The sequence below is a fragment of the Hirundo rustica genome, chromosome 4, assembly GCF_015227805.2.
Source record: "Hirundo rustica isolate bHirRus1 chromosome 4, bHirRus1.pri.v3, whole genome shotgun sequence".
Classification (NCBI taxonomy): Eukaryota; Metazoa; Chordata; class Aves; order Passeriformes; family Hirundinidae; genus Hirundo; species Hirundo rustica.
Window position 1 is genome coordinate 40,912,938 of NC_053453.1, and position 12,597 is coordinate 40,925,534.

At 34.5% G+C, this 12,597-nt stretch overlaps 1 protein-coding gene across 1 annotated transcript in view; it reads right to left on the minus strand.

Moving 5' to 3' along the window:
* Positions 1-12,597, minus strand: part of PPFIA2 (PTPRF interacting protein alpha 2) — a 335,304-nt gene that overhangs the window by 150,197 nt on the left and 172,510 nt on the right. Inside the window, 1 exon segment of the mRNA XM_058420262.1 lies at positions 10,678-10,740. Within this exon segment, the coding sequence (XP_058276245.1) occupies positions 10,678-10,740 (63 nt within the window).

Here is a 12,597-nt window from a genome sequence, read left to right on the forward strand (position 1 = left end):
TGGTAAATCATCTGGAATGGGAAAAGACAGACATCACAGCCACCTGGGTTGACAAACAAATAGCAATCCCTATGGAGAGCTGAATGATACACTTTCATACAGTAGCATCTAGTGTTTGCTGGGTCTGTATTCTGTGATGTGTGTGCTCTCCTTAATTGCTGCCATCACCTTTACAGAGTTTTGGACCACCACCATGGGCCATCCTTATCTTTATATCAAAATAACATTGTGACTATAAATGCATTCCTCCTTTTTCTGAGTAACAGTAAGGTCTTCTTTCCAGCAAAATGAAGCAGCTCTGAAAAATGCGTTGAAATGCAAGCAGGAAAGCAAGCAAACAAAATAATGGCAGAGATATGAACAGTAACTGAAACTGATGGGAATAAAACTAAAATATGCAAAGAGTAACAGTCTGTAATTCCCAAGTTTCAGCAGGAGCTGTCCATATGAGTGGCAGAATAACTACACTGCAGAAGCCTGTCGTATCACCTGGTTGATATTTAAGGCTCAAGATGTCCTGCAGGGGCTTCCAGTCCCTGGCTCCTTCATTGTGCTAGGAATTCCCAAGATTTTGGCCATAGCATTGCCCCTTACCTTGCCTTCCCTGTCCTGATCTTGGGTAAATGCTTCTGCTCAGGCCAAATAAGTTAATTTACACAATCAGAACACTTCATCTGCTCTGTTTACAGCTGGAGAGTGCATGGTAACATGAGCTGTGACAGGGATAGTATAAAGAAGACCTCATCCTCAGTTTCCTCTCTAGAGTGAAGAATGAAAGCTGTTTGCTAGAGGCCAGTTCGTCATAAAAATGTAATTTTCCATAAAACACTGTATAAACCTTTTTTGTTCCTCAGACATACTAATAAATGAATAACCACAAAAATATCACAATATTTGTCATGTGGGAATAGAATATTTCAAGGCAAGGCCACAAAGAGGAGACAATCACATGCCTTCAGTCATACCTTTGGAGTATTTTTTACTAGCTAAAAAATACAAATACAGTTCACACATCTCCGGTTAATAAAAAGGAATTATACCACAAGATAGTTCTTGAAAACCTGTCTCCTTATCCATCGAGGCATATTTTCTTTGCAGAAGTAACTAAATCTATCGAATGATAAAACCACCCCTAGGTGTATGTCACCTGGACAGCTGATCCTGGAGTTGGAGTTAAATGAGATCTTCAAACTCTGCCACTGTAACAGCTTGGTCTTGTCCTCAAAGGTATGTCAGAACAGGAAAATTAACAGGGATGCTACACTACTTTTGGGCAGGAGGTCATGAGACCAGACTGACAGACTATGTCACAGAGATCACATCTTAAATCTCAATTCAGAAGTACTAAGCAGATTCTAACCTCTTAATCCTAACTTTATCCTTCATCTGCTTTTACCAGTTTCATTTGGATTTGGGTTCTGAGTTAAAACAGATGTAAATGTGTGAGAAAGGAAACAGGAAGAAAGGAAACAGGAGAAAGGAAGATTACCAGGGGACCACACAGACTCGTGACAGACTTTCCAGCTACAGTCCATGTAATCCAGCTACAGATCCAGCTACAGTCCATGAAATTTATGACAAACTCTTGTTCTTTTAAACAACCAGGCAGGTAATTCACATATTGATTAGCTGGATCTAATAGCAAAAAATACATATTGAAAAACTGCATCTTCTCAAATATAGTTATTAATCAAAATTGATTCCTTTCTAAGATAAATGTTGATGTTTACTTAAGATTTTAAAATAAATTGAGTTGAAGTGGTTAGTTCTCTGTCTATCTTCATCTGCTCTAAGAGAAATATCAAAGACATTTATGGAACAAATCAAAATGCATTATGAAATTGGAGGATGGTATTTTAAAAAGAAAACTATTTCAAAGGTTACAGTTCCTAATAAAGCTTCAGTAATGATATTTTCTAGACAAAGTGGTCAAAAATCCTTCTGAAGCTGAATAGAAATGTAAAACTCATTTTGCAGGACTGCAAGAAGAATTAGACCAGTGTAAGCTTAAGCTAAACGTTTAATTAATTTTCTATTTATTTTTCTCTATCAAAATAGTGGTTCAAAGATACTCAGGGCCAAATTTTCATCTGATGAAAATGAGCAAAATAAATTGAAATTGATACTAAATCATTTACATAATTCACCAGAAAAATGAGACCATTTTACAGCTATTTCTCTCACTTTTGAAACCCAATAATACTTTTGGCGAATGCGAATAAATTGTTTTTATTTCTTTGATAATTTTGCAAAGTGGAAACAGTGCTGCTTCTATGCTTATAATCTTGTCACATTTTTGCTTTCCTTCCCCCTCTCCCTAGCAGGGATCATGCCCTTTAAGGGGAGGCACAGAATGATCTCATGACAAGAAGATATAAAGGACTTATGAGAGGAAACCAGCCTCCCAGCACACGCTCTGCATCTAAATCTAATTTGGCATCCATACTTTGAAGAATTTTAACTGATTCAATTCTTCAAAATTGACCTATCTATTCCTCAAGTGCAGTATTAACTGAATCCATAAACCAGGGTAAAATTAAAAATTAGTTTTGATCCTCACCTAGAGAATGTGGTGATGGAGAGGACAGAAGAAATGAAATAAAGCTATTTCTTCAAAGAATTTTTTTCAAATTAGTATTTACAAATGGAGACACTAATTTCTTTATGTAACATTTCTTATAATTTCTTACTATCCAGTTTTCAGAATTATAATAATTATATCAATATATTATATTAATTTATTTATATTAACAGAATTATATTAATACTACTCTGAAACCAGAAATTTATACAGAGACAGACTAATCCTGAGAAGTTTTTAAAACTTTAAATCTGAAAAAGATTATTTTTCCATTTGGATACAATCTACAGTATGTCCAATTGCAAAAATAATAAAGCCAAGAAGTAGCTGAACATGCATCAAAATGAAGAAGTCGTGGTAGTAAAGTTTATGCATTATTTGTCTCAGGAATAATTTATTCATATAGAAATCATATATTTTAAGAGAGAGAAAGTTTAGCAGATCACAGGATGCCTTGCTAGAAGTATCTTCACTAGCTTTCTTTCTGCTCACTTGTCCGAAAACATGTTTTTTTCTTTCTGTTTCACTATTAAAGATTAATAAATATTTATCTTATTTCAAATCATCTGCCTCTTCACATTTCTCTCTTATTCTATAATTGTACTTTTTCCTACATAAAACACAAGACAGGGAGTAGTGAAATAAGAAGCCAGATGATGCTAATAATTTGAAATTGTCTAAAACATGTAATCTGAAGGATAGAGCTATTTAGAGCAAAAATAAATATTTTATGTAATAAATACAATAATTAGATATAAGAAAGATCAGACAAAAATAATTGATGAATGATAGATGTTCCTGAAGGTTTTTTCTGTTTTTGTTTGTTTGATTGTGTTGTTGTTGTTGTTGTTGTTTTCTCTTTTTTTCCTTTTTTTTTTTTTTCTGGGCTTGTTTTATTTACTTTGATTAAAAGGCATCTACAATTTAATCAGAAAATAAGATAGTTGTAAAATTCTTTGTATCACTACCTAGGTAACTTTTGGTGCGCTTACTTCATATGAATGAAATAACAACGGTACAATTCAAAGGTCAGGGGAAATTCAAAATCTACAGAAGGATCACATTCCTATTTCTGGGTTTTTGCAAACATAAACTACTTCACATTGTAGCAGTATGAGAATATAAACGTCCCATTGGAAAGAGATTTTCTCTTAATTTCTTTTAATGGGTTGTCATTAATGCTCAAAGAAAATAACTATGTTGTATTTTAAATATAGTGTGTAGAGTTCTCATGATAGAGATTTTTTCCCATGCATTTCCTTTGGGAAACTAAAATCAAGTTTAATCCTTGCATTAATATTATATTCCATCATTATTGTATAAAGAATTTGTGCATTTTCAGGCAAGTCATGACCTTGAGGCACCAAGGAAATTCAGGACACAATTTTTTGGTGCAAGCTTTTTCCTCTTGGTCTGTCACTTGCAATATAAGTACACTTTCCAATTACTTCTAACTCCAGTCTGCTGTAAGCATGAAACAAGTGCTTAAGTAATACTGATCTTTGAAATAATTTCTTTTCTTTCTCGGGGCATGTTTGTTTCTCCTTCTAGAAGACAACTATTAGCAATTTAATAAACCAGAACTACTGGCTGGGGAAACATTTATGACAAAATTTCCATCTCACCACTCAAAATGTAATATATTGCTATATATAATTACAGTAAAAGGGCTATATTAGAAGAGTGTAAGAGTGTTATTTAAGTGCCAGCACCAGGATTACTGTTGTCTAGCAACTGAGCTCTTACCAAGTTGAGTGGCTGAACTAGCAGTTAGGGCCTTTCTCTTAAAATGTTTAATTAAGTGCAATATATAGCTTGGTGCAACATTGATTATTTCACTAACTTAGAACTAATCCATAAGTCTAAGGAGTTCACAAGTATATTTGGTGATACAACCTCTATAAGTTCCCAAAGTGGAATGAATCATTTTCTCATCGACATGTTAGATATGCCTCATATTCAGCATCAAATCTGGGCTGAACAGAGAACTAGAAGTAGAAATGTCCAGACCACATGACAAGTGCCAGTTTTTATACCATCATTCATAGTTTCGTCTGCTGGAACTCAAGATACCTTAGGAGGGGGCACCTCTCTCCCACTTTAACCATCTCTGAGACACCTTTCCAATAAAACTTCACATTTCCATGAAAAGATCAGTTTTTAGTTGGGAGAACTGCCATTGAAACTTCCTTCTCCACTCTTGCTTCTTCTCCATCTCAGATCATGTTCCTCCCCCACAGCCACCAGCCCCTGTTCCCACTGGTGTTTCTGACCCCCACCTGCTTCTACTCTCCATACTTAATGAATCATAATAGTTTTCCCCCTTCCAGTCCATGGCTGACCTTTCCCATGTAATTATTTATTCTGGTCCAGGAACTTTTCCCCTGGGAGTGCTTCCTCCTCTGCCTCCCCTTGGTTCCAGCAACAGCATCACAGCAGCAAGAAAGGTTCCTAAGCAAAAGCTGTACACCATAAACATTGCATATTTCTAAACAGAAATTTCTGAAATCTGAAATCGGAGCCAATTTATTTTTCACGTGTCCTGGAATGGATGGCATTCTTTTATTCTTTCAAAGGAATTTGCCAACTGCCTTTTGCTAAATGAGTTATTTCCCCACCATTAACAGCTGATAGCTCTTCTGTTTCCCTCTTCTGTGAGACAAATGCAAATTACAGGAGAGTAGTAAAGAAAAGTATCTAGGAGCATCACTCTTACCTAGAAAATATTTCCTGTATATTAGATATCTTCCATGAAAATGTTTGGTCCCTCCTGTTTTCTGGTGATAAGGCTAAGATTTTTCTCAGTAATAATCCAAAGGAAAAATGTTACAAAACCAATGAAAACCTACTCTTCTCCCCAAAGCATAGTTCATTCCATATCTTCATCTTCCTTCTGTGGATGAAGGGAGTTACAGCCTGTGGCTGTACGCTCCCTGCATAAACTGTGCCTCAGAAGGAGGGAAGGAAACAAAACCAACCAACCAACCAACCAACCAAAAACCAACCCCCCCCCCCACAAACAAACAAACAAACAAACAACACACACACACACATGCACACACACACACACACCCACACACCCAAAAAAAAAAAAAAAAAAGAGAGAGAGGGAGAGAAAACCAGGAAAACGAAAAAGGTGTGGAATAACTTAGCTATCATCTGAGAATTGTTTCTTAAAATTCTTTGCAAATGCTACTACAATTCTGAATTCCTGATTTCCATTTTGCAATTTTCAATCTCTCAAATCAATACATTGGGCCAGTGTCAGGCCAAATGCTATGGCAAAGTGTTGGAATGCTTGCAAAGCCATGCCAGGACATGATGCTGTGCATGTAAGAGCATTACCAGGAGGGTGCTGCTGAATATTTGAGGACAAGGACACCCCACTGTTGCCAAGGTGTACACTTGCCAGTGATACACCTCCCCAGTTGTAAAGCATTGCTGATGTCTCTTTCTACCCCCCTGATTTAACACACTCGGCACACCTGACCCACCAGCAGATTTGCCAGTTCATTGCCTGTCATGAGAAATGAAGCAGAGGCAGAAATTCTGGGCTGCACAGTGAAATTTGCTGGCCCTGTGCCAGGGAAGTGAGAGGCGAGGGCCAAAGATTAGTGTCATGCTGAAAATACACAGCTGCACAGTCACCGTCACTGAGAAGAAATTGAAATAGCTTTTCTTTTTGCAAGTTTATTTGTGAATGAAGGAACTCCTGGAGACTTAAAACTATGGAGTCTGTGAAAAGCTTGAGAAAAGAAACCTCCCTGCAATTTTTTTTTCCTTCCACGGACATAAGTAAGACATCTACGTGTCAAGAGGGTCTGAGGCTTGAAAGTGTCAGGGGATCACATAAAATGGGTTCCTAGCTTCAAGTGGTAGGTCACTGTTTGGTAAATTCCTGATTTCTATAAAGGCAGAAAATGAGCTGAAGTAGCTGAGCTGAAAGCTCACGGTGCTTTCATAACAATCTGAGAAAGGTTGGAGGCCTGTAATTATGTTTTGGCTCCTGACTTTTTTCTTCCTATCTGTAGCAGTTCTGGAGTACTTTTTCCTCTTGATCTCAGAAATGTTCCCAACATAGAAAAAAAAAAAATATCTCTCCTTCAGAATAAAGGCATTTGGCTTCAATTTAAGGAAAAAAACCAAACATGCTCTGCTTATTCAAATGAAGAAACTTATTAAAAAAAAAAACAAAACAAAAAAAACCCAAACAACAACAACAACAAAAAAAACCCACCAGGATTTAATCTTTAATTAAATAAAAACTTGAAAGTACAGTTTTGTTTTCATACAGGAGGAAAACAAATATTCTAATATTTTAAGGCTTCTGTATATTACCAAAGCCTTTACCCTCTGCCCCCCTCCTTACCATAATCCTCTCAAAAAACCTCTTGAAATAGTGTAAAGAACTAACATTGCTGGATGGGTGGATGCTGATGGATAAAACCCAGCAATTTTATAGGATGCTGTAAAACTGCTGAATTTGACAAAATATAAACAAACTGCTGTTTTCCTACAGAACTCCTGTAAAAAATGTATACAGATATCATCTATATCTAGGCTAAAGCCATAAAATAATAATAATAAAAAATGTTAAAAATTTAGGCACATTAAGCTTTTTCATTAGTAAATGCATCTATCCAAATAAACAGTCTGAATCACATATGTGGAATTCAAAAGTCCTGGGTACATAAACTCTGAAACTTCTGACTAGCTCAAAGAATTTCTGAAAGTATGTATTTGTTTAGACAAAACAAGCGTGGCTTTTCCATGAAAGAGGAGTGTTACAGCTGATGGTTCAAGAACAAAATGCATTGTGTTTGCGCCTGATTAAAACAAAATAGTTTTCTTTTCAACTGTATGCAGTGAAATATGTTTTCATTTGCTATATAGCTCAATTTTGTTTTACAAACACACAGATTCAAGTTCTGTTTTGAATGAAGAAACGCAGCATGTTTAATATCTGTCACCATTTTCTTTTGTATTTTGCTGTTTACATTTTCATTGTGGACCTTAAAGAGCTGTAAAGAAAAGAAGTATGAGTGCTGCAATTTTGTAGAAGCTCAGGGGCAGGCAGCTACAGCAACTGTATCCACATACAAAGTGTCCTGTCTTTGTGCACTGCTTCCTGTCATTGTGTAATGGCACTGAGATATCGCAGGATGATAGACTGTCCTAAGTGACTCTACATCCATCAGTAATGTTCATCCAGCCATTTTATAATGTATGTCTACTTTGAGCTTACATCTTCCCATATTCTTATCAAGCAATGGTGTGCATGAAGTATACCAGTGGTTGTTTAAAGACCAACCTCTTCAAAAACACAGACAGATAGGTAGATAGATAGTTTGATAGTTTGATAGATAGTTTGATAGATAGAATCATTAGAATCATGATTTGGGATATTTTGCATGAAAGACAGCAAACCCAGCAGTTAATATCCTATTAAACAATACAGAGGAGAATAATCTGCAAAGCATTTTATTACTGTATATAATACCCATTTCTTCTCTCAGCTTCTCCTACATGACCTGTTGATAATAGCGAAAAATAGAAAACAGTTTATGGGGGAATAGAGGCAAGTTGAAGTCCATAATTATGAAGGTGTAAACATAGTAACAGCATACAGATCAGAACTTTTAAAATGTAGGAACCTGTCCACAGAGATGTACCTTGAAAACCACCATAATATCTGAATTCTCAGTTTTTAATATATCACAGTTTCTTCCTGAGCTTCAGCTTTATTGCAACCCTTGCAGTGTGTTTCCATTAAGCAAAATTACATACTGCACACCCTTTATATCTAAAAAACTTGCTTACATTCTTTGTTAATAACATCAAGAAATGTTACTCAGGCTTAAGAAAGCCTTTCTTGATATTTTAGCGTATTTGTCTCATGAACAGTCTATTCTATGTTTTCTTTATGGTTTTAGCATTTCAAACACTGCTTCTAGGTGAGCAGATCTAGAAATATATTTTGGGTCTGAGATTAAGAACCAGAAAAGCAGAACCAAATGCACTGTGCCTTTTTGACTAAGTAATTGAAGTTAATAATTAATTACCATTTATTATTAATGCCATGTAATTAAAATGTTGAACCAGTGCAATATATACTGATTGGAAATTTTATGGTTTGAGGCTATCCTCTGTAGTTATCCCTTTTACAATAGGCAGAAATACAAAGTTGTGCAATTCACAGAAATTACAAGAAACATTTCAGAATAATGTAGCCCAATAATTGAAAATTTACCATGCATTCGAACAATTTCAGCTGCAGATTTAATTCAGCTGACAGTCTTAATGACCACTGTTAAAACTATGGTTCACACAGGTAATTGGGGGGCTAGCATTGAACGGAATTAAAAAAAAAAAAAAAAATTACTTAATTTTGTGCTTGTAAAGTAGAACTGACTTGCCTTCCTGTCCACCCCGCAAGATGCTGGGTGAAAGGCTGAGCGCAAATTTCCACTTTTTTGCTCTTGCTCAAGTGCATTTGGATGACATGTAGATGTTAATAGGGATTATATTCTATCTCTGAACAGGATTCCTTTATAACTAAAAGAAATTTTGGTCATTATTAATTATAAATTCAAAAATCATAGAATAATAAAATGGTTTGGGTTGGAAAGGACTTTAAAGGTCATCTGGTTTTAACCCCCTGCCACTAGACCAGGTTGCTCAAAGAAAATTAAAAGGTCACAAACAATTTTGAAGTAATAGAACAGACTTCTAAACTAAATTGGAAATAGTGCATTTTTCCATGCTCATCCTTTCTGCCATATTATTTTCTATATTACTAGCTATTGTCTGTCTGTATTACTAGCTTCCATTACAAATGGTACAATTTGCAAACTGGAATACGAAAATTGCACTGGAGAAGTTGAAAGTCACATTGAAAATCCAGAAGAAACTGGAGATTAATCATACACTATGTATTGAGGAAGGGTTTTTCCTTTGCACAGAAGCAAGTCTGAAAATGGAATCAAAGAGTACACATCATAGCCAAGAATTTATAATATTGATCTACTCCAGGAATGTATGCAGAAATCCACAATGATTCAGTATCAGATGCAGTATCTTCCAAGAATGCAGTGTAAAGGATTTCTCTGTGTTCCCTTAAGAGCACAAAGTTTCCAGAAAAAAACCTTGTTTTGAAATTATTTTCCCAGATAGGGAAGACAAATTTGCTTTTTTCCAATATCAAATCACAGCATTTTCTCTTTTAGATATTAGTTGCTTTAAGTCAACCATGATTGTTCTTTGATTATTTGCTGTATCTTCAAAGAACTTAAGGGGATGGACGTGTTTATTCAGAATTATCTCTGCCAGTTCCCCTACAAATATGATAATCTTTAGTTGAAAAATAAATGAGCAAACACATTACATGATAAAAAATAGTTTCTAAAAAATTCAGAGCTACATTCTTTTCTCAAAAGTACATCCCAATTTTCATTAATGTTTCCCCATTAATGTATAAGAGTTCAGTTTTGGTCCAATGATTTTTCCATTAACTAGATAGTTTTTGTCTAAAAAGAAAAAATGACTTATTATACTACAAGTGAAAAATTTGCTTCTTTTCTTAACCAGATATATCACTAACTCTACCTTTCATAAGCAATAACTCCTCCCTCATTCTAAGTCATGTTATAAATTTATCTAAGCAAGAAAAATGAAATTACCTTCTTTCCACATTTATTATTACACATCTTCATATCAAAATGCAATTTAGGACAAGGTTAAGTAGAATAAATATAGTCTCTCATTGCTTTCCTTATTTTGTCTGTTGCTGTTCTACTGATTTCAACTGACAGGAGCATTGAGCTGGCTGGGAAGCAAGGTAAATGCAGAAGAAACTATGAATAAATTATCATCCTTTTATTTAGCTGCACCATCTAACAGTATAGAAAGAAATTAAAGCAATCTGGGAATTTTGATAGGCTGAGACCTCACTTGTAGTACAATATTCATTGACCCTGAAATAAAAAATGTGAAGTAACCTCGAGATGCACAAGCTTCTGTGGGCAACAAAATATCAAATTCACATAAGGAGGCTTCAGATTTAAATGACGCAAAAAACCAAGATATTCAGAACATACATTAGGGCAGGATATGGTCCTTTGAATGTTATTCTCAATGCTCGTACCAGCAGCAACCGTCATCTGCAAAAAGGGGCAACAGAGATTCTGCTGAATGAAACAAAATTTTGTACAGTACTACAGTATATTTAAATTACACCATACTAACAGATAAATGTGATTATTCAAATAAGCTTATCTAAGAGAACACTGATGTGGCTAAACTGAAATTCACATAAAGAAAATGGAAGTATTGTTACGTCCCCTGGCTCATGAAGTACTGAGAACAGCCAAACAGTAGATCACTTTGGTGTTCCGCACTGTGTTCACAGAAGTGGTCTCTGAAGCACTGTCAGACAGTCTGATAACTATGGAGACCATGGCTTTTACCTGAAGTCTCTACATAAAGCAAGAATTTTACCTGCTTGTGAGGTTTGAAGAAAGTAGGATCTTCTCCCCTATATTCAAACATCTTATGGAAAAACATCAAAATAAATAAACTTATTAGATTACTAGGTACAATTTACCTATTATTTTTTTTTTTTTTTTCATGCTCAGTCTTTCTCCTTGCATCAAGCAATCATGAGTATAAAAATAATAGGAAAGAAGCTATGTGCATCTAAAACATTCAGTTTCTGAAGAATGTATTTTAGCATTGAATGCTATTTTCCCTCCTTTTTATCACTTTCTAATTTATTTCTGCAGAGCCCAATATATAACATTTTTCTTTGGACAGACCTTGACTAGTAGGCAATCAGACCAGGTGGTATTTCTTCAGATTTTAAAATTTACTCCAGAAGAAATTAACAATGGAAATTTTGAAAAGTTCTAGATGTAAAAAACCCAGCAGCTCTAGACTAAACCTTTAAACAATTTCTTTCCACTGCTGAGAGCATATGTAACAATACATACAATGTTCATGCTAATTATAGTTGAGCTTAATAATTTCTCAAAGTAAATACTGACCTAAGCTTTGTTTCTGGGACTATTTTCTAACTCAATAGAGTAAAACTGGTATTCAAAGCAAGCAAAAATATAGTATTTTTAGATTCAATTATTTTTAACATATGGAAAATAGAACTTATTGCAAGACATGTTTTACAGTGAATTTACTATTATAATTTTTAAAAAGCCTGAATGTATATTACAGCTTACTTTTGTAGTACACAAAAGCATACACATTATCAATATACTTTACAACAGCCACAGGCATGTATCCATGTCCAACTATCTTCAAATCACATATTTGCAATGATCCTCATATTTTGATTTATAGCAGTTTTTAAATACCTAAAATACTTTTAAACTTTCAGTCTTTTAAAGGAGGACTATGCAGTCATCTAGAAAACAAAAAATCAGTCTTTTATTTTAAGTGAAACTCCCTGTTTGCTGGCAAGTTCTTGACTTGTTTATGTCAGATTTCCCTTCTTTAGATTTACAGCCTGAGATATTTGAAAACATTTTTATAATGCTATTCTCCTTACTTAAAAGATATTTCACTTCATACAGAGCAGCTACTTTTGAAAAGATATTTTCCATGCAAAGCAAGTTCATGTTAATTCATGTATCATGTTCACATGTATTTATAACAACACTGTTGCTTCAGAATTTTTTAAGGAAAACACAGTACATATTATCTCAGCATGGTGTTGTTTCAAATAAACAATACTTCAGCACAAGTAAACACATACATTATAACTTTTACTTATTCAGTCTCGTGTATCTTTATTTAATCATGGTTCCATGATTCATAAATTACATCTCAATGAATATATACATGTATATATATACACACACACACAATTACTAAAAAAAATGTAACAAATGAATCTGGATTAATGTGTAAATAATTCACAAATTTTTGCACATTTTAATTTCCATATGTCTGATATATGATTTTTCCTGATATTTTTGCACTTATGTTTAAAGAGGTAGATCTAC